The sequence below is a fragment of the Thalassophryne amazonica genome, chromosome 7 (assembly GCF_902500255.1).
Source record: "Thalassophryne amazonica chromosome 7, fThaAma1.1, whole genome shotgun sequence".
In the NCBI taxonomy this organism is placed as follows: Eukaryota; Metazoa; Chordata; class Actinopteri; order Batrachoidiformes; family Batrachoididae; genus Thalassophryne; species Thalassophryne amazonica.
This window is the reverse complement of record NC_047109.1, coordinates 31,747,388-31,768,446: the sequence shown is the minus strand read 5'-3', so window position 1 is coordinate 31,768,446 and position 21,059 is coordinate 31,747,388. Positions and strand designations below refer to the sequence as shown.

General features: G+C 40.9%; 1 protein-coding gene across 3 annotated transcripts in view; it reads right to left on the bottom strand.

Annotated features, from left to right (window-relative positions):
• cdk14 (cyclin-dependent kinase 14) overlaps positions 1-21,059 on the bottom strand; it is a 715,009-nt gene that overhangs the window by 335,048 nt on the left and 358,902 nt on the right. For all 3 annotated transcript variants that reach the window (XM_034173976.1, XM_034173975.1, XM_034173977.1), the window contains one exon: positions 15,054-15,174. In XM_034173976.1, the coding sequence (XP_034029867.1) occupies positions 15,054-15,174 (121 nt within the window). The remainder of the gene's footprint in view (positions 1-15,053; positions 15,175-21,059) is intronic.

The window sequence follows — 21,059 nt, the reverse complement described above, 5'->3', positions numbered from 1 at the left end:
CATTTTCAGAATGTCAACAGAGCAGAACAGCAAAATGACAGAGTTAACTGATGGACTGTGAACGCTGGTTTCTGAGTTCTTATGATGTCATTCTAGTCATGCCGATGTAAAAGTAACGTCATGTGAAATACTGCCATTCATTTCATTTTCTATACCTGCTGGCTCCAATCAAGAGTCATGGGGGTAGTAGCTGGACCCTATCCCAACAGTCAGAGTGAGAGGCAGGGTAAATACTGTCCTGTTATTGTTTTCTTTAACACCCTACCACCCACCTCATTTTGGCTTGTCAGTATCTCAAAAATAAAAAGTGAAATTTCCCACCGATGGGATATACAAGCTTAGAAGGAGTTAATCCAATATTGCCTTAAAGCACACGTGACATTGTTTGTTATGCTTCACATAAGATTACCGTATTTTCCGGACTATAAGTCGCACTTTATTACATGTTTTGGCCGGGGGTGCGACCTATACTCCGGTGCGACTTATAAATGAAAAATATACCGGTAGGATCGCAATTAATTTACTGTAACAAAACAATTTTACGTGACAGAGTCGATCTATGTTTTAAAATGGCCACCAGAAAAGGAAATGCAATGCATCATGGACACTGTAGTATGGCGGCCGTCCTATAAGTCACGCTGGTCGCGATAACCAATCAGAGAACAGAACGTTGGACGCGTATTCCTCACCTCACCCACAGCGTGTGAAGCTGACGAATACGGTGCTTGCTGTTATTCCGGCATGGCGAACAAAACAGCTTCAACCCTTGGATATCAGTGTGAGCAGAGTTGACGCTGAGAGCTGCATGGGAGCACTGAGCGACGGCGGAGGATTAGCGTCTGCACTTGGAAGGAGCTGGATCGACAACGCTGGGTGGTCATGAGCTGCGCAGGTAGGTGCTGCATGGTTCGGCTCGCAATGTGGTCCGCAAAATACAAACATATCTGTAGGTAAAATGCAGCTCACGAGAGGGCACTCAAGGCTTGTGTGACTGTTCCTGCGACTTCTGACTACCATAGAAAAATAAAAATTTCAACGTTACTGATAACTTAACAAGACAACGGAGAAGGCCCGAAAAAATGCCACCAAAAAGAAAATCATACTCTGCAGATTGTAAGTTACGACTGGTGAAATATGCATCTGAAAACGGTAGCCGTCACAATATTATCATCTGAACTTTTCATGTTAAGTTAACATACCTGTATGTCCATGGGACTTATAGTCCAGTGCAACTTATTTATGGTTTATTTTTCTTTATAATGATAAAGTGGCTGGTGCGACTTATACTCCGGTGCGACTTATTTATGGTTTATTTTTCTTTATAATGGATAAAGTGGCTGGTGCGACTTATACTCCGGTGCGACTTATAGTCCGGAAAATACGGTATACATAATGTACTATGCCCCAAATAATATAATAATAAAAAAAAAACGCTATAAACAGACAATGTGGAAATTTTATAAGATTAAAAATTTCCCGCAGAAATTCCACATTCCAACTTCCTGTTTAAGCTGTGATACACATGTGACATCACTCCACGAAGTCAGACACTGGAACTCTGACACTGACAAGAAAATATGTCATATACTGCGTATGTGCATTGTAGCTGTGCTCAAAGGAAAGCGACGACATGCAGAATGTGAGCATTACAACAAATGTAGGAGAGCTACAAAACAGATTTACAGTATATTTGGAGGGTGCATTTTTTTCTAAGGATTGCTTCATGGAAGGACCAATGCTTTCTTCTGAAATGGGGAAAAAAAAAAAACATAAAACAAGGTAAGTGATTTATATTTCAACCCATTTTTATTTATTTTTTTATTTTTATTTTTTTTTTAGTACATGTGTTCTGTTGAGAGAGGGAAAAAATGACTGAGGTCAGATACTTATAAGATACACAAACACAGACACGTCTTACAGATGTGCTGGGCTGTTAATTTTTTTTTCTAACAGTGCTTGTAAAGATGGGATTCATTAAAAGAACCAAGGTGGAAAATCCCTGTTTAAAACATCAAATAAGAACCTTGTATGCCTATGGGCCAGTCTGATGTCACAATTACAGTATGTTGGCAAAATCCTGGGGTTTAATGTACAATATATGATTAATGTTTCATTTAATAAATATAAAGGTCCATTTAATATTATTTGGGTGTTGTAAATTGTGGGGAATTATATTCATGCCATCGACATCCCTGTCAACCTGGTATTTGTCATCTGCTTCAGATTCATTATTTGTCTGAAGCCTGTGGTCTGATCACCACATATAACTGCAACATTATCTTCTCTGTTCATCTTTGAAGTGTCTCTCTCATACGAGCTTTCAGACACTGAGAAAATAATGTTTTTCTTCTGAGCTGCTTGTGGGGATTGACAGTGTTTTCAGCTCAGCAAGACTGCTGCTGTACCTCTTTGACATAATGTGTCTCTGTACATTGCTGCATTCATCTTTCCCTCAATCCTGACTAGTCTCCCAGTTCCTGCCGCTGAAAAACATCCCTACAGCATGATGTTGCCACCACCATGCTTCACTGTAGGGATGGTGCCTGGTTTCCGCCAAACATGATGCCTGGCATTCACGCCAAAGAGTTCAATCTTTGTCTCATCAGACCAGAGAATGTTGTTTCTCATCATCTGAGAGTCCTTCAGGTGCTTTTTGGCAAACTCAGAGATGGGCTGCCATGTGCCTTTTACTAAGGAGTGGCTTCGGTCTGGCCACTCTACCATACAGGCCTGATTGGTGGATTGTTGCAGAAATGATTGTCCTTCTGGAAGGTTCTCCTCTCACCACAGAGGAATACTGGAGCTCTGACAGAGTGACCATTGGTTCTTGGTCACTTCCCTGACTAAGGCCCTTCTCCCATGATTGCTCAGTTTAGACAGGTGGCCAGCTCTGGGAAGAGTCCTAGTTAATCTGAACTTCCTCCATTTATGAATGACTAGCTGGGGTACCCAGCGCTGCCCGGGTTAACCTGTTTTAGACATAAGCCAAATGCCAATCATTTTAATCAAAACAATTAACCAACATTTGTTTGTGTAATGCTGATGACTTATAAATATAATAGTTAATGGGCTAAAGTTTGTCCAGCAGAACTATAAGAGGTGGACTCCCCAAGGTAAGTGGAAAATCTTGGTTAAAAGACAAACACATTTGAAGCCCTTCATGCAGACTTTGTTTTGCAATTAAATTTATAACAAAATTACACACAAAATGTAGGTAAAAGTACATGTAAATATCAATGAATCAAAATTGAGGTAGTGGTGTATTTCACTGTTTTCACATTGCAATTTTACAAACATAAAATGAATGTATTCAGACAGGAAGGCAAACTGGGTTGTACAGGACAGTCAGGTGCTTAACAGTTGAGAACAAAGTAGCTGAAGGAAGAGATTAAATAAACAGAGATGGCCAACACATATACAGGGCTGGAAATTTGAATCTGCCTGGTCATACTCACAGCCTCAGCCTAAGCATGTTGTTGTTTTGCTGAGTGCGCTGTGGCTGTGCTGAGTGTGCTGTAGAAAGGGATTAAATAAACAGTGATGGCCAACACATATACAGGGCTGGAAATTAGAATCTGCCTGGTCATACACACAGAGGGCTATTTTGGAGGTAATTTTATTTTTTTTTTGCCAAATGTGTTTATTAAAGTTTTGCAGATTTATATACAACGTGAGCAAACAGTAATAACAACTGAACAGTAAAGAATCCCCAAACGTTCCTGTCAAGTATACAAAACAAACAAACAAACAAACAAACAAAGCGACAGAAATCAAATAACATACACACACAAAAGAGGGGAAAAAAGGAAAGAAGAAAAAAAAAAGGACCAACATTGTTACACTGCTACACATTTTTTCTCTTAAGACAGAGAAATATAAACACATATATACATATATATACATATACGAGGTCTCTTAGATAATAAACCGACCCTTTTATTTATTTTTTTAACTATATGGATTTGAATGACATGCGATTACACCAATCATGCTTGAACCATCGTGCGCATGTGTGAGTTTTTTCACGCGTGTCGGTGACGTCATTTCCCTGTGGGCAGGCCTTGAGTGAGATGTGGTCCCGCCCTCTCGGCTGAATTCCTTTGTTTCACACGCTGCTCGAGACGGCGCGCGTTGCTTTATCAAAATTTTTTCTGGACCTGTGAGGAATATCCGAGTGGACACTATTCAAGAAATTAAGCTGGTTTTCTGTGAAAAGTTTAACGGCTGATGAGAGATTATGGGGTGTTTCTGTCGGTGTAAGGACTTCCCACGGAGCGGGACGTCCTGCAGCGCTTCCAGGCGCTGTCGTCGGCCTGTTTCGAGCTGAAAACAACCTAATTTAAGGCTTAATTCACCCAGGACATCGTGAGAGAACAGAGAAGATTCAGAAGAGGCCGGCATGAGGAATTTATGCGGACATTCCACTGTTTAAGGACATTTTTTTAATGAAAGACGTACGCGCAAATTCGCCGAGTCGTTTCCGTGACGACTCGGCAAATCTGTGTGCGCTGCGACAGGAAAAACACCTCCGTGTTGAAAACCATTTGTAGAATTCAGGCGGCTTTTAATGGCTTTCAACAAGTGAGTAACTGAGAAATTGTTTAACAGCTTGGGCATGTTCCAACTTGCCCGTTAAGATTTCCAACGGAGGTGTTTTTCCTGCCGCGACCCCCCGCGGTCGGGTCCAGCCCGACATGCAACTCTGCCCGCACGTTCTTTCATTACAAAATGACCGTTAACAATGGAATGTCCGAATAAACTCCTCATGCCGACTTCTTCTGAAAGTTCTCTGTTCTCTGCCGACTTACTGCGTGAACAGAGCCTGAAATGTGGAAGTTTTCAACTTGAAACGGCGAGACGCTGCCGCCTCGAAGCGCAGATCGCCGTCAGGCGCCGTGGACCGTCCTTAAAGCGACACTACCAGACCAAAATCTCTCATCAGCCGTTAAAATTTTTACCGAAAACCAGCTGAATTTATTGAATGGTGTCCACTCAGTTGTGCCTTACAGTTTTGAAAAATTTTTTATCAAACAAAGCAACAGTCTCTGAGCCATTCCTAAACAATGAAAAAAATCGACGAGCGGGTGGACGACTCCTCACTCAAAGACTGCCCACAGGCGAATGACGTAACCGACAGGCATGAAAAAACTCTCGCATGCCCACGAGGGTTCAAGCATGTCTGATGTAATCACACGTGATTCAAATCCATATGGTTTTTGAAAAAAATAATAAGGTCGGATACTTTTCTAATAGACCTCGTATATATATATATATATATATATATGCATATTTTTTTTTGGTGGCATCTTGAACAGCTGCTATAAAACAGTTCTATGTTTTCCTAAATAGTCCAGAAAAGGTTGCCAAATCTTGATAAATTTGTCCGCTTTATCCTGAAGGGAATACCTAATCTTTTCCATATGCAAGATGTTTAAAATTTCAGACAACCACATTTTGAATTGGGGTACAGTATCAGTTTTCCATAAAGTTAATATAATCTTTTTTGCTATAATCATACCATATTCAATTGTGTGTCGTTCAGAGGAGCTGAGGCACAGAAGAGATCGAGATAACCCAAACAATGCTACTTTGGGATCTGGGGTTAAACAGCACTCATACATACCTTCAAACCACTGAAAAACGTCCAGCCAAAAATTATGCAATTTTGTGCAAGACCAAAATAAATGGGTCAGAGAGCCCTCCGCACATTTACAACCGACACATAAAGGAGAGGTAGAAGGAAAAATTTTGTGCAATTTAGTCTTAGAGTAATGCATCCTGTGCAAAATTTTAAACTGAATTAATTGATGCCTTGCATTTATAGAGCAGGACCGGATTTTGTTCAGAATCTCCTCCCATTCCTCATCCTTTATCTGTAAGCCCAGCTCCCCTTCCCACGCATTTTTCAAGGGTAAAGCGTTACACTGAACTAAAAAGAGATCAACAAACCCAGACACCAACTTTTTGGATTCAGGCGAGCTCGAGACAAGCTTATAAACTGGCATCTCCTCAGGTAAGGACTCGAATTCAGGGATATTCTGGCAAAGTTCCTAACTTGCAGATATCGAAAAAAATGCCTTGCAGGCAGAGAGAACTTATCTTTTAGTTGAGCAAAGGAGGCAAACTGTCTAGCAACATATAAATCCTTAAGAGAAACAATTCCTTTTTCATTCCAATTGTCTAACAAGGATGGGGGAAAAGTGTGATTACGTGATATCGGTGTATGAATATTTGTATTTGATAAGGAATATTTTTTTCCTAATTTGATTGAGCATTTTTATACAGTTTGAGACAACAAAATTGTGCACCTTAACATTTGGACTAGGAGGTGAAAAAAGAAGGGCAGGGAAAGAACTATTTTCAACCTCTTCACTTTCAATGGCCACCCAAGGAGGAATGTCAGGCATTGAGTCCAATGTGTACTCCATTTGCCAGTAGACCAACGTGCGGCAGAGTGCTGCCCAATAGTAATGTTGAAAGTTGGGCAAACCTAGCCCCCCCATCGATTTGGGCTTACATAAATGAGCCTTAGTTATTCTGTGGGCTTTATAGCCCCAAATAAAAGGAAGAATTATTGAATCTATCGATTTAAAGAATTGCTTTGTCAAGTAAATGGGCAAGTTTTGGAAAATGTACAAAAATTTTGGAAGTGAGACCATTTTATTGCATTTATGCAACCTACCATAGAAATAGGAAGGCTTCTCCATTTCTCAATATCCTGCTTTAATTTTTAATTTTATCAAGATGATTATACTTAAAAATTAACTTAGAATTTTTTTGGCAAGGTAACACCTAGGTATTTTAACTGGTCAGTTTTTTAAAAGGGAGATTTTCTAAAAAATCTACGTCAAGATCAGCCCCCAGAACCATAAATTCACTTTTCTGCCAATTAATGGGATAGCCAGAAATTTCCCCAAAAGATTTTACCAAATCTAATAAAGCTGGAACTGAGCTTTCAGGATTAGATAAAAAGATAACCACATCATCAGCATACAGTGATATGGAATGATCAACTCTACCTAACCAGACTGGGTTAACGGAGGGACTGTTCCTAATCGCTATGGCGAGGGGCTCAATAGCAATTGCAAAAAGTAGGGGGCTTAGGGGACAACCCTGATGGGTGCCCCGATGCAAAGGAAAAGGTGCTGATCGTTCTTGGTTGGTAAAAATGGAAGCTGATGTATGCCTATACGTGGTCTGTCCATAAATTAACGGTCCTTTTTATTTTTTTTAAAAACTGTATGGATTTCATTCATATGTTTTTACGTCAGACATGCTTGAACCCTCGTGCGCATGCGTGAGTTTTTCCACGCCTGTCGGTGACGTCATTCGCCTGTGAGCACGCCTTGTGGAAGGAGTGGTCCCGCCCCCTCGTTGGATTTTCATTGTCTGGAAATGGCGGAATGAAAAGGACTTTTATTCCATCAGAATTTTTTCAGAAGCTGTTAGAGACTGGCACCTAGAAACCATTCGAAAAATTTATCTGGCTTTCAGTGAAAATTTTACAGGCTTCACAGAGAATAAGGACTTTAACTACAGCTTTAAGGACCCCTTTAAGGACGGTCGTGGCGCCGCGCTGCGAGCTGCGACGATTCGGCACAAACCACTGGATCATTTCTAAGCTGATGGCTCTGTGGATACGAGACCGTCGTGTGCTCTTTCTCTGGTTATTACAAGACCTGGAAATCAGCCATTTTCCGGCAGATTTCACTTTTAACAAGAGATTTTGTCATGGAAAGCCGCGCGGAGGCTTCGTGCGTCACGACCGATTCGCTGATGAAGCGAGACAAAGGAACACCTAGCGGACAAGCTGGGACATGTCTATTTTGGCTTTCAGTGCTTACCAGTCGAGTGAGTATAAAATAACTTGTGGAGAGCTGGACATGTCCAAACATATGAATGAAATCCATATAGTTTTTGAAAAAAATAAAAAAGGTACGATACTTTATGGACAGACCTCGTATAGTAACTTCACCCAGGAGATAAACTGGTCACCCAGACTTTCTAATACTACCACCATATAGGCCCATTCCACCTGATCAAATGCCTTTTCTGCGTCTAAACATAAAGCTGCGACTTTTTGAGTTTGCCAATGTCGATGATACATGATGTTCATTAGTCTCCTAATGTTACAAAATGAAAACCTATTAGGTACAAACCCAGTCTGGTCAGGATGAATGATTGAACTAATGTGGATATTTAATCTATTTGCCAATAACTTAGTAAATATTTTCAAATCGGTATTTAATAAGGAAATGGGACGGTAGGATGAAGGTTCCATTTCATCCTTCCTTTCCTTCAATAATAATGAGATGTTGGCATCATATAATGTTCTTGGGAATTCCTTAGTTTGAAATGAATGCTTAAACATTCTAAGTAACAAAGGGGCAATTTTTTTCAGCATTTTGTTTTTGTAAATTTCAATGCCAACGCTATCCTGACCTGCAGCCTTGCCATTGGGAAAGGATTTAATTGCTGATACTATCTCCTGAATGGTGATTTCAGCATTCAAAGCATTACGTGATGCATCATTTAAAATTGGGAGATCCCACTTCTCTAGCCAGGCTGAAATGCCTCCTTTGGATTTTGACCTATAGAGTTCTTCATAATACTCTTTAAATCTGTCATTAATAGCCTTAGGGTCTATTATAATTTCCCCGGATTTAGATTTTATTTTATGTATTGCCCTGTTAGATTGGATTCCTCTCAAATGTCGTGGGGTTTCTCACCAAGCTCAAAATGCTTTTGTTTAATTCTGATGAGTTGTTCACTTACTTTGGTTGATAGAATGGAATTATACTCATATTTTAACTTCAGGATATCCTGCAGGACAGTTGAGCCGGGAGAGGCCTTATGTGCTTGTTCAAGCTCTGCTAGCTTAGCTTCTATATCTAGTAGACGCTGTCTACGTCTCTTCTTTAAAGAAGCTTCAAACGATATAATATGCCCCCGTAACACTACTTTAAAAGTTTCCCACAACACCTAGTCAGACAAATCATTTTTATCATTGGTCTCTGTAAATTCTAAGATTTTATCCGCAATAAATTGTGGAAAAGATTTTTCAGTCAAAAGATGTGGATTAAACCGCCAGTTATATGCCTGCTTTGAAAAGCGTAAATCTAAAACTATTGAAGTTGGGGAGTGATCTGAAATAAGAATATTGAGATATTTAGTGGAGATTACATAGGGTAACAATTTGGAATCTAGCAAGAAATAGTCTATTCTAGAGTAAGATTTGTATACTTGTGAAAAATATGAATAGTCCCTTACAGTAGGATTACATAATCTCCATATATCAACCAAGTTGTTCGCACTCATTAAGGTTTTCAACTGAATTGAGGAGGCCATCACATGAGAAATTTGAGAGAATTTATCTATATGTGCATCTAGCACACAATTAAAGTCTCCACCAAATATCACATGGGTCTGAGACAGATTGGGAATCATTTTGAGTATTTTACGAAAAAAAGAGGGATTGTCAAAGTTGGGGCCATAAACATTTAAAAGTGTGACATGGAATGAGTGAATATAGCTGGTTACCAAAAGGAAACGACCATTCGGGTCTTTGACAGTGGAAATATGCCTGAAAGGTACAGTCCTTTTAATCAAAATTGCCACCCCTCTCGCAATGCTTGAAAAGGTAGATTGGAAAATCTGGTTAGCCCAGCTGCATTTAAGCAATTGCTCTTTGGCTGGTCTAATGTACGTTTCTTGAAGGTAAACTATGTCAGCAGATAATGATTTTAAATGTGAAAAAACTTTAACTCTTTTCAACACATGTCCCAGACCATGCACATTCCAACTGATAAACTTAAAACCACCTTGCTGTGTTAATGACTCGGATAAACCCACAAAAAGAAAATTGCAGTGTAAATATGCATTAAAGAAGCACAAAAATAAGAGAACACATAAAAACATATAAACATATACCCCCCTCCCTCCTTCCCACTTTCCTAAACAAAGTGAGAATGTATAGCCCACATATTCACGTAGGGATAGATGGAACATCTGGATGAGAACAAATGTTCAAGGAAAGTAACAAAAAAGTCACCTATAATCCTGAGAACTCCGAAACACCAAGCTTAACAGTTCAGCCTTCTTCCAAAGTGCCCGCGTGGACCTCCGTGTCGTGAAGCGAAGAAAATACTTTAATAGTGGATCCAAAAGACACGCGGAGATGGGCTGGATAGATGAATCCACACCGTGCGCCGCAAGCCATTAGATGCTTACGCACATCCCCGAAGACCTGGCGCTGCCTCACCACCTCGGCTGGGAGATCTGGAAAGATGAAGATCGGCGTCGTTGTAGTAGAGCGGGAATGCCTCACGTGCAAGCCGCAATATCTTCTCCTTGATGAAATAGTGATGCAGACGAGCGATGATTACGCGCGGACGTTCACCCTCTCCAGGTACGCGAGCACCCAGCCGGTGCACTCGGTCTACTTTTATTGGCTTTTCAAACTTGTCTGCAACAAGCAGCTCAGGGAGGAACTTAGACAAAAACATTTCCATGTGACGTTTCTCCATCTTTTCAGGAATTCCCACTATCTTGATGTTTTGTCTCCTGAAACGAGCTTCTAAGTCCACCACTTTATGACCCAGCCTTTCGTTTTCGTCTCGAAGTGTGTCAAGAGCATTCTCAACCAGCTTTATACGCCGCTCACAGTCACAGCCAGCCTTCTCAACATCTTGAACCCGGGCACCCAGACTCATCACGGACGCCCGGGTAACCCATAGAGAGGCCTCGAGCGTGATGAATCTCTCATCCATCCTATTTTGTAAGCTGTGAATGGCCGAGAAGATGTCTGTCGGTTCCTCATTGTCCAACTTGCTAGCTGTAGCAGAAGTTGCTCAAGGTCCTCGGCTAGCGCAGGTGGTTAGGTATCGCTCTCATTGTTAGGTTTTTCAAGCTTCTTTCCTCTTTCACTTCTTGGTTTCGTCATCTTGATGATGTTATATGAAAGGTGCGTTCCCGTCGGATCAAACACTGAGTCAATTACGAGGGCTGTCAATAAAGTAACGGTCCTTTTTATTTTTTTCAAAAACTATATGGATTTCATTCATATGTTTTTACGTCAGACATGCTTGAACCCTCGTGCGCATGCGTGAGTTTTTCCACGCCTGTCGGTGACGTCATTCGCCTGTGAGCACTCCTTGTGGGAGGAGTCGTCCAGCCCCTCGTCGGAATTCCTTTGTCTGAGAAGTTGCTGAGAGACTGGCGCGTTGTTTGATCAAAATTTTTTCTAAACCTGTGAGACACATCGAAGTGGACACGGTTCGAAAAATTAAGCTGGTTTTCAGTGAAAATTTTAACAGCTGATGAGAGATTTTGAGGTGATTCTGTCGCTTTAAGGACTTTTCACGGTGCGAGACGTCGCTCAGCGCTCTCAGCCGCCGTCGTCAGCCTGTTCAAGCTGAAAACCTCCACATTTCAGGCTCTATTGATCCAGGACGTCGTGAGAGAACAGAGAAGTTTCAGAAGAAGTCGGTTTCAGCATTTTATCCGGATATTCCACTGTTAAAGGAGATTTTTTAATGAAAGACGTGCGGACGGATCCGCGCGTCGGGACGCAGCCGACGCGGTGCGGCGGCACAGGAAAAACACCTCCGTGTTGATAACCATTTGTAAAATCCAGGCGGCTTTTGATGGCTTTCAGTGGAGTGAGTATATGAGAAATTGTTTAACAGGCAGGACATGTTCCAACTTGTCCTTAAGGCTTTCAACAGAGGTGTTTTTCCTGTGGCGGAGCGTCGCGGCGGCTGCGTCCCGACGCGCGGACCCGTCCGCACGTCTTTCATTAAAAAAATCTCCTTTAACAGTGGAATATGAAAATGCTGAAACCGACTTCTTCTGAAACTTCTCTGTTCTCTCACAACGTCCTGGATCAATAGAGCCTGAAATGTGGAGGTTTTCAGCTTGAACAGGCTGACGACGGCGGCTGAGAGCTCTGCACGACGTCTCGCACCGTGAAAAGTCCTTAAAGCGACAGAATCACCTCAAAATCTCTCATCAGCCGTTAAAATTTTCACTGAAAACCAGCTTAATTTTTCGAACCGTGTCCACTTCGATGTGTCTCACAGGTTTAGAAAAAATTTTGATCAAGCAACGCGCCAGTCTCTCAGCAACTTCTCAGACAAAGGAATTCCGACGAGGGGCTGGACGACTCCTCCCACAAGGAGTGCTCACAGGCGAATGACGTCACCGACAGGCGTGGAAAAACTCACGCATGCGCACGAGGGTTCAAGCATGTCTGACGTAAAAACATATGAATGAAATCCATATAGTTTTTGAAAAAAATAAAAAGGACCGTAACTTTATTGACAGCCCTCGTACATCGAATAGTGACTAAAATGCAGCGAGGGTCAGAGGAGCTCTGTCAAGAAACATCTACTCCATCAGGTGTTCACTAGCGCCCCCCATTTTAGGGGTAATTTTCAGTTCAACTTTTAAAAATATGGTACCAGTTTGTTCCCCATGTCATGAGGATTCACAATATATATAGTTTTTAGGGTTACATCATATAGTTTGGGAGTTTATCCCGGACAGACAGAAAGACAGACAGAAATGGCAGCATGAAAAGCACATGGTACAACACTGTATGGTCTTACATAAATGGCTATTTTGGGGGTAATTTTCAGTTCAACTTAAAAAAAAAAATGGTACCAGTTTGTTCCCATGTAATGAAGATTCAGAATATATATAGTTTTTAGGGCTACATATTATAGTTTGGCAGTTTATCACGGACAGATTTCTGCCACAAGACAATCCTGTCTCAGAGATCTACAGACAATTCTTTTGACTTCATGCTTGGTCTGTGCTTTGACATGCACTGTCAACTGTGGGACCTTATACGTAGATAGGTGTGTGCCTTTCAAATCATGTCTAATAAACTGAATTTACCGCAGGTGGACTCCAACTAAGCTGTGGAACCATTTCAAGGATGATCAGGGGAAACATAATGCACCTGAGGTCAATTTTGAGCTTCATGGCAAAGCCTGTGAATACTTATGTGATTTGTTCGTTTTTCTATTTTTAATAAGTTTGCAAAAAAAAAAATAAAAAAAAAAATAAAAATAACTTTTTTCACATTGTCATTATGGTGTAGAAGTTTGAGGAAAAAATTATTTCATTGTGGAATAGGGCTGTAAGATAAAAAAAGAAAAAAGTGGAAAGAATAAAGTGTTGTGAATACTTTTGGATGTACTCTAAACCTGACATTGTAGCGTTTCAGTTGCTTTTAACCTTGCGACACCAACCGGCGTCACTATAGCGGTAGTATTTTGCCAAAATAATGTGTTAGTATCACAATTAAATCATTCATTTCGATCTTTTTTTTTTTAAACAAAACAAAACATATTTTCACAAAATAATGTGAATCAGCAACAAAAAAGATCATGTCAGTTACAGTTTAAAGTCATCTCTTAAAATGTTTAACAAGCTTTCAGTCTTTTACTCCATCCACATGTAACGTGTCATGTATTTTAGAATGTCATGTAATTGCAAAAAAAAAAAAAAAAAAAATTAGTGTTTCCATACAACTTCTTGCAAATATGGCTGAAAAACGTTATTGTGATTTTTAGTTAAATGTATGTGTTTCCATTAAGTCTATTTTTAATTCACTGCTTCAATTTGCACATTTTGGAGTATAATGGAAATTAGCCTTATGACTCGCCCTGGATAGAATGCGAGTCTGAAGCAGGTTAGTTCCCCAACCAAAGCTGGTGCCCATTTACAACTGGTGGACTGAGACAATAAAGATGAAGTGTCTTGCCCAATGACACACATACAGGTAGCCTGACTAGAAATAAATACAGGTCTAGATATTGCTGAGCCCAACTTCTTATCCCACTGAGGAAACTGTTCTACATTAATAAATAGTACCAATTCTAAAATATGTGATCAAACACACAGCACTGCAAACATATATGACACATTGAATGAATAAATGATCCAGCTCAGAATTTTTACAAAAAAGTCACTGACATGGCCTAAATTTTGGCCATCTTCCAGAATAAGACAACTATGAATCTATTGTCAGGGTTGCTTGATTAAAATTAAAGTTTGCATCTGAAACAAGTTGTTCACAACCAGAAACTTAATTACAGGTTCTTTATCAAGCAAAAATGCCTTCTCTGTTTCTGGTTTTTAAATTATGAGGATTTTCTCCTTTTCTCTGATTTATATTGCTGTAAATCCAAAATTTTCAGGTTTTGGACAACTGTTCTGATGTTGTATCACATTACCTTGGCCTACAAAAAAAAAAAAAACTACAATTGTTATTGTCAGTGCTTTCTGACTAAGCTAGTAATCTAATGAACAAAATAATTACTTTCAGGTTAGTAAAATGATGGTATTAATTGATGGAAAATTGCTCAAATAAATGCTTTTGTTATTGTGTTCCATCTTGATAAATTTAGACAAATGATAAAATGAATGCAGGAGAACATACGAGGTCTGTTAGACATGTTGTAACATGCTCAGCTCGTCAACCATTACGAAGATTCAGACGGCTTTCAGTGGCTTTTCAGTCATGTGACTATCCGAGAAATTGTGGACAAGCTGGACATGTCAGGGCATGTCCTGTGAGGCTTCATCATGGAGCCGCTGTTGCTGCGCCATCAGCTTTGTGCCGATGAATTTTTGTCCGTTGTGCGGACGTCTTTAAACTGGTTGTACCGCTCCTTAATCTGTGTGATGCCCAGAGGATTGTCACCAAAAGCCGTCTGAATAATCCGAATGGTTTCCACCTGGCTGTCGCCCAGTTTGTGGCAAAATTTGATGCAGTCGTGCTGCTCCAGTCGTTCCGCCATTTCCTTGAAAAGAAAAAACGATGAGAGACTCCACCCATCCTCACACAAAGGCTGCTTGCAAGCAAATGACGCAACCAACAGGCGTGAAAAAAAATCACGCATGCGCACAAAGATTCGCTCATGCAAGCACACGTGATTCAAATCCATCAGGTTTTTGAAAAAAATAAAAAGGTCGGATACTTTTCTAACAGACTTCGTAAGACTGGATCTACAGCTCAAGGGTCAGAGGCGAGAAGTGCTTACCACATGTCCAGGCAGGTGGAGTAGTCTGTGGATCCCAGCAGAACATCTGGAGGTCGGTACCACAGAGTCACCACCTCATTGGAGTAGGTATGGCTGGGGACGGACTTAGCTCTGGCCAAACCTGAGGAGAGCAAAACAACACCATCATGATTTGCATGATCGCTGAATGACCTTCACTATGCTGTAATTCACCAGGCACTGAACTTTAAGTGTGTAAATGTCAGGTGTACAAGCACTAATGGGACTTCATCTCACAAGACATATAAACACATCTTTAAAAAATTAATGTGAGAGGTCTCCAACACTATGATGGTAACCATTTAGGAGACCCACAAGATATGTAGTTTTCTTCTGAATTTGCTTTATTTCAACTTGTTTGCTTTATTTCAAGTTGTTCACGGTGGGAAAGAGAAAAAGAATAAAGTATGACAAGGATTGAGCAGGGAAATTGGTAGATATCTAAGCAGATTACTTTTCTCCAGTTTGAAAGTTCAGACGGGCCAATTTAGATAATCCCTCCTGACAAAGACAAAACAAGACTATGATCCTATTATTCCATCATGAAAGTGGGGAATATTAAATCAACCTCAGCCTTTAGAGGTGTAGGCCCAGCCAGCTGTTCAAATTGTTAAGGTTCAGGATGTCTGTGTATCTTTTCGTAAAGCTAAGATTCCAGGAGGAAAGTAGGGAAATAGAAAGAACCTCCATCTGAAATTAATCTTCTTCAATGCAGCAGCTGTGAAGCTTACGGTGATTGTCAATCTTTCTCAAAATCTGTTTTTTATTGCTTGGCTGACACCCCCTGTGCCCCTTTCATGTTGTCAAGAAGCTCAACACAACTGCTTTTGTAATGGAAGTCAGTCATGTCATGAAAACTCTAGTAAGATTCCTTTATTACAGTCAATAGAAAAGTCACGAAAGTTGTCCTGCTCTTATAAATGACCTGCCATTCGGACTGATTTCTGTACACTCATGCGGGGCGAGTTGGAGATTGCCTTTTCAAATGGAAATCATGATAGAAGACCTTTGAGGTTTTTCAGAACAACCAAGTGACATGGATATTAGTCACAGAAAGCCAAACCTCCAGTGTCTATCCAGCAAACTCAATTCATTGCCAATTTTTAATCCAGCAATTGGTCAGACTAGTATTAATCATGTTAATCTAATTCCAATGACTTCCTATAAATTACTGTTCCAACACTTTCCAGCTTTGTTTGTGAACAGTCTCGGCCTGATTTACTAAGATCCCTTATAATGAGTGCTAAATTGTATGGGCATTTGAAACATTTGTGTGTTGGGTTGATGAAAGCTTCACGGGTGATTTACTAAAACTAAGTGCACATATGACAGCATGTGGCAACATGACAGACAGCAGGACATAAATGACAATTCTGTGTTTGTTAATGACCATAAGCACAAAAATGTGCAACATAAAATAATTTAAAGATCTTCAAATATGCATTCCTATGATGGGTGCATTTCACACAAGTGCTAATGAAAATTCAGTAAGGTATATCTTATATATTATATTCCAATTCTAACGTGGAACTATGCTAGTATACTAAGATATATCTAAATATCTAAAAAGGAAGATTAAAATAGAAGAGTAGAAAAGAGCAGATTAGAGCCACAAAGGTGCCTGGTCTTGAGAACCAGGGATGGCAGGTTGAAAAGCTGTGGAGCTGAGCTGCAGGCCATGCCCCCTCTGCCTGAGTGCTTCAGGTCTAGGCGTGTCTCCCAGCCGGATCATTCCCACCAGGCTAATTCTTCAGACGCACAATCACTCCATACCCCCTCTGGTTTATTTCTGCAGAACATTCTCCATTTGCAGACATCACTGATCCAAGGTATTTAAACCTATGCACTTTTAATTCCGCAAGTAAACTAACCTTATAAATCCTGATTTTCATTAAATCTCAGATATTCTTTCTCATATTAATCTTCAATCCTCTATCTTCCAAAGCTCTGCTTCACCCTATTTGCTGCAGGATCTAAGTCCAGATATGTAGAAAGAATTAGCCTCAGGAATGGTATTTGTCTGGAAAATCTCAGCCAAGCCCATAAATGATGTCAGTAATACCCACGGTATGGAATATTTATGTCACACAGCCTCACTGATAAGGCATATATGAGTACACCGAGTAGGCGATACCAGATTTATTTTGTTCCTGTAAAATCAAAGTGTCATAAGGCTTTGTGAGAAACAGAAAAAGTGATGGGTTTCTGCAGACTTCATTGCCTTCTGGAGGGCTCTCATTAATCAGCCTGTGAGCCGATATCAGTTACCTTAACTTCACTCCTACATTTATCCACATGATGGCACAAAGCGGGTTAGTTAAGTAACCAGTGACAGTTCTCCCATGGCAGCTAATGGTGGAGGCAGACTGGGAACAGAGTGCAGATGCGGTGAGCTTTAATGAGGCTGACAGCATTGCCTTGGTCTCTTCCCAAGTGATGGTTGGGCTTAATTAAAGCATTTAGCTAGGAAAAAAAAAACTTCCTGCCCTACTGCTCGTCCCCTATGTGTGCAGTGAAGAGGGGCAGAGGGGAGAATAAATGAGAAGATGAAGGGGGCATTTAACATTTCCTTGTGCGGGAACACCCACAGGAGCAGGACTTTCAGCCAGCATTCATCACAGCTGAACACAGTAATTTCCACACAGTGATCTGACACAGAATAGACTGCATCAGGCCGCGCACACTGAGAGGCTATCATTTCCACAGTGGGTGTCCTCTGTGTGTGTGTGTGTGTGTGTGTGTGTGTGTGTGTGTGTGTAGGTACAGGATCATGGCAACATCTACAGTGCCTTAAAAAAGTATTCAGCCCCCTGGGATTTTACATATTTTAATTTGTTTATGCCATTTCAAATACAAAAAGTAATTCAGGATTCTCGATATTGAAAATTCTAAAATCATCTTCAATAAGCTCAAACTCAAAGAAAGTGTACAACTTGATATAAAATAAATAAAAATATCAAAGCCAAGACGATGGGTTGTGTAAGTAATGTAACGCTTTGGTATAATACCTGTAAATAATCAGTTTCATTGCCAGTTTTCTCCAGACACGTCAGTGGATGGATACATGAACATTTCCAAGTCAGTGAATATGTCTGACTTAATTTGCTTAATTCCAATCACAGTCACAGAAGCCTGTAACTTCTTCTTGGTTGTCTGGGTGTATTGATGGCTTTACTCATTCATTCTCCTGACTGAGGTAAATTAAGTCCAAGACATATTCAGTGACTTAGAAATGTTCATGTATCCATCCACTGACTTCTCCAAAAAAAAAAAAAAAACTGGCAATATAACTGATTATTTATGTGTGTTACACTAAATGAGACCATTCATGGGCACCATATCATGTTGGCTTTGACAATTTTAATTTATATCAAGTTGTAGAGATTTGCTTTGACTATGAGTTTAAGGAGAATAATTTCAGAAATTTTAATATCAAGAAGCCTGACTTACTTTTTGTATCTGAAATGGCAAAAAAAGGAAAATCCCAAGAGGCTGAATACTATTTCAGGGCACTGTACTTGTCAAAAAACTGCTGGTATACTCACTAAAAATAGTAAGGAAACATGCACTTAAAGAAACATCATCTTCATTGTTCCACTTGTTAGCCTGAATACAAATGTACGAGGTCTGTCCGTAAAGTATAGGTCCTTTTTATTTTTTTCAAAAACTATATGGATTTCATTCATATGTTTTTACGTCAGACATGCTTGAACCCTCGTGCGCATGCGTGAGTTTTTCCACGCCTGTCGGTGACGTCATTCGCCTGTGAGCACTCCTTGTGGGAGGAGTCGTCCAGCCCCTCGTCGGAATTCCTTTGTCTGAGAAGTTGCTGAGAGACTGGCGCTTTGTTTGATCAAAATTTTTTCTAAACGTGTGAGACACATCGAAGTGGACATGGTTCGAAAAATTAAGCTGGTCTTCAGTGAAAATTTTAACAGCTGATGAGAGATTTTGAGGTGATTCTGTCGCTTTAAGGACTTTTCACGGTGCGAGACGTCGCGCAGCGCTCTCAGGCGGCGTCATCAGCCTGTTTCAAGTTTAAAACCTCCACATTTCAGGCTTTATTGATCCAGGACGTCGTGAGAGAACAGAGACGTTTCAGAAGAAGTCGGTTTCAGCATTTTATCCGGATATTCCACTGTTAAAGGAGATTTTTTTAATGAAAGACGTGCAGGCGGATTGCAGCGTCGGCTCGCAGCCGCCGCGACGCTCCGCCACAGGAAAAACACCTCTGTTGGAAGCCTTGAGGACAAGTTGGAACATCTCCAGCTGATAAACAATTTCTCATATACTCACTCCACTGAAAGCCATCAAAAGCCGCCTGGATTTTACAAATGGTTATCAACACGGAGGTGTTTTTCCTGTGCCGCCGCGCCGCGTCGGCTGCATCCCGTCTGACGTAAAAACATGTGAATGAAATCCATATAGTTTTTGAAAAAAAATAAAAAGGACCTATACTTTACGGACAGCCCTTGTATATGGATTTGAATGACGTGCGATTCCACCAATCATGCTTGAACCCTCGTGTGCATGCGTGGGTTTTTTCACGCGTCGGTGACGTCATTTCCCTGTGGGCAGGCCTTGAGTGAGATGTGGTCCCGCCCTCTCGGCTGAATTCCTTTGTTTCACACGCTGCTCCAGACGGCGCGCGTTGCTTTATCAAAATTTTTTCTGGACCTGTGAGGAATATCCGAGTGGATACTATTCGAGAAATTAAGCTGGTTTTCGGTGAAAAGTTTAACGGCTGATGAGAGATTATGGGGTGTTTCTGTCGGTGTAAGGACTTCCCACAGAGCGGGACGTCCTGAAGCGCTTCCAGGCACCGTCGTCGGCCTGTTTCGACCTGAAAACATCCTAATTTAAGGCTTAATTCACCCAGGACGTCGTGAGAGAACAGAGAAGATTCAGAAGAGGCCGGCATGAGGACTTTATGCAGACATTCCACTGTTTAAGGACATTTTGTAATGAAACACATGCGCGCAAATTCGCCGAGTCGTTTCCGTGACGACTCGGCGAATCTGTGTACGCCGCGACAGGAAAAACACCACCGTGTTGAAAACCATTTGTAAAATTCAGGCGGCTTTTGATGGCTTTCAACAAGTGAGTAACTGAGAAATTGTTTAACAGCTTGGGCATGTTCCAAGTTGCCCGTTAAGGTTTCCAACGGAGGTGTTTTTCCTGTTGCGACCCCCCGCGGTCGGGTCTGGCCCGACATGCAACTCTGCCCGCACGTTCTTTCATTACAAAATGTCCGTTAACAATGGAATGTCTGAATAAACTTCTTCTGAAAGTTCTCTGTTCTCTGACAACTTCCTGGGTCAACAGAGCCTGAAATGTGGAAGTTTTCAACTTGAAACAGCGAGACGCTGCCGCCTCAAAGCGCTGATCGCCGTCAGGCACCGTGGGCCGTCCTTACGGCGACACTAACAGACCAAAATCTCTCATCAGCCGTCAAAATTTTTACCGAAAACTAGCTGAATTTATCGAATAGTGTCCACTCAGTTGTGCCTTACAGTTTTGAAAACATTTTGATCAAACAAAGCAGCAGTCTCTGAGCCATTCCTAAACAATGAAAAAAACGAGGAGAGGGTGGGCCACTCCTCACTCAAAGACTGCCCACAGGCGAATGACGTAACCGACAGGCGTGAAAAAACTCTTGCATGCCCACGAGGGTTCAAGCATGTCTGATGTAATCACACGTGATTCAAATCCATATGGTTTTTGAAAAAAATAATAAGGTCGGATACTTTTCTAACAGACCTCGTAGATGATGAGGGATTTAATTATGTATTTGATCCGGAAGATATTTTGGATCTAGAATAGATAAGAGGGTTTGGCCAATATGTGGCCTTGGTTTAGGTAGGCACTCTTGGGGTGCTGTCGAGTGTTTTAGTCATGGATTTCCCCAGTATAAAATCTGTGGGGGAGATGTCTTTGCTATATGGGACATTTAGACAGTAGGGAACTCGAGGCAGCCCTACACGCGAT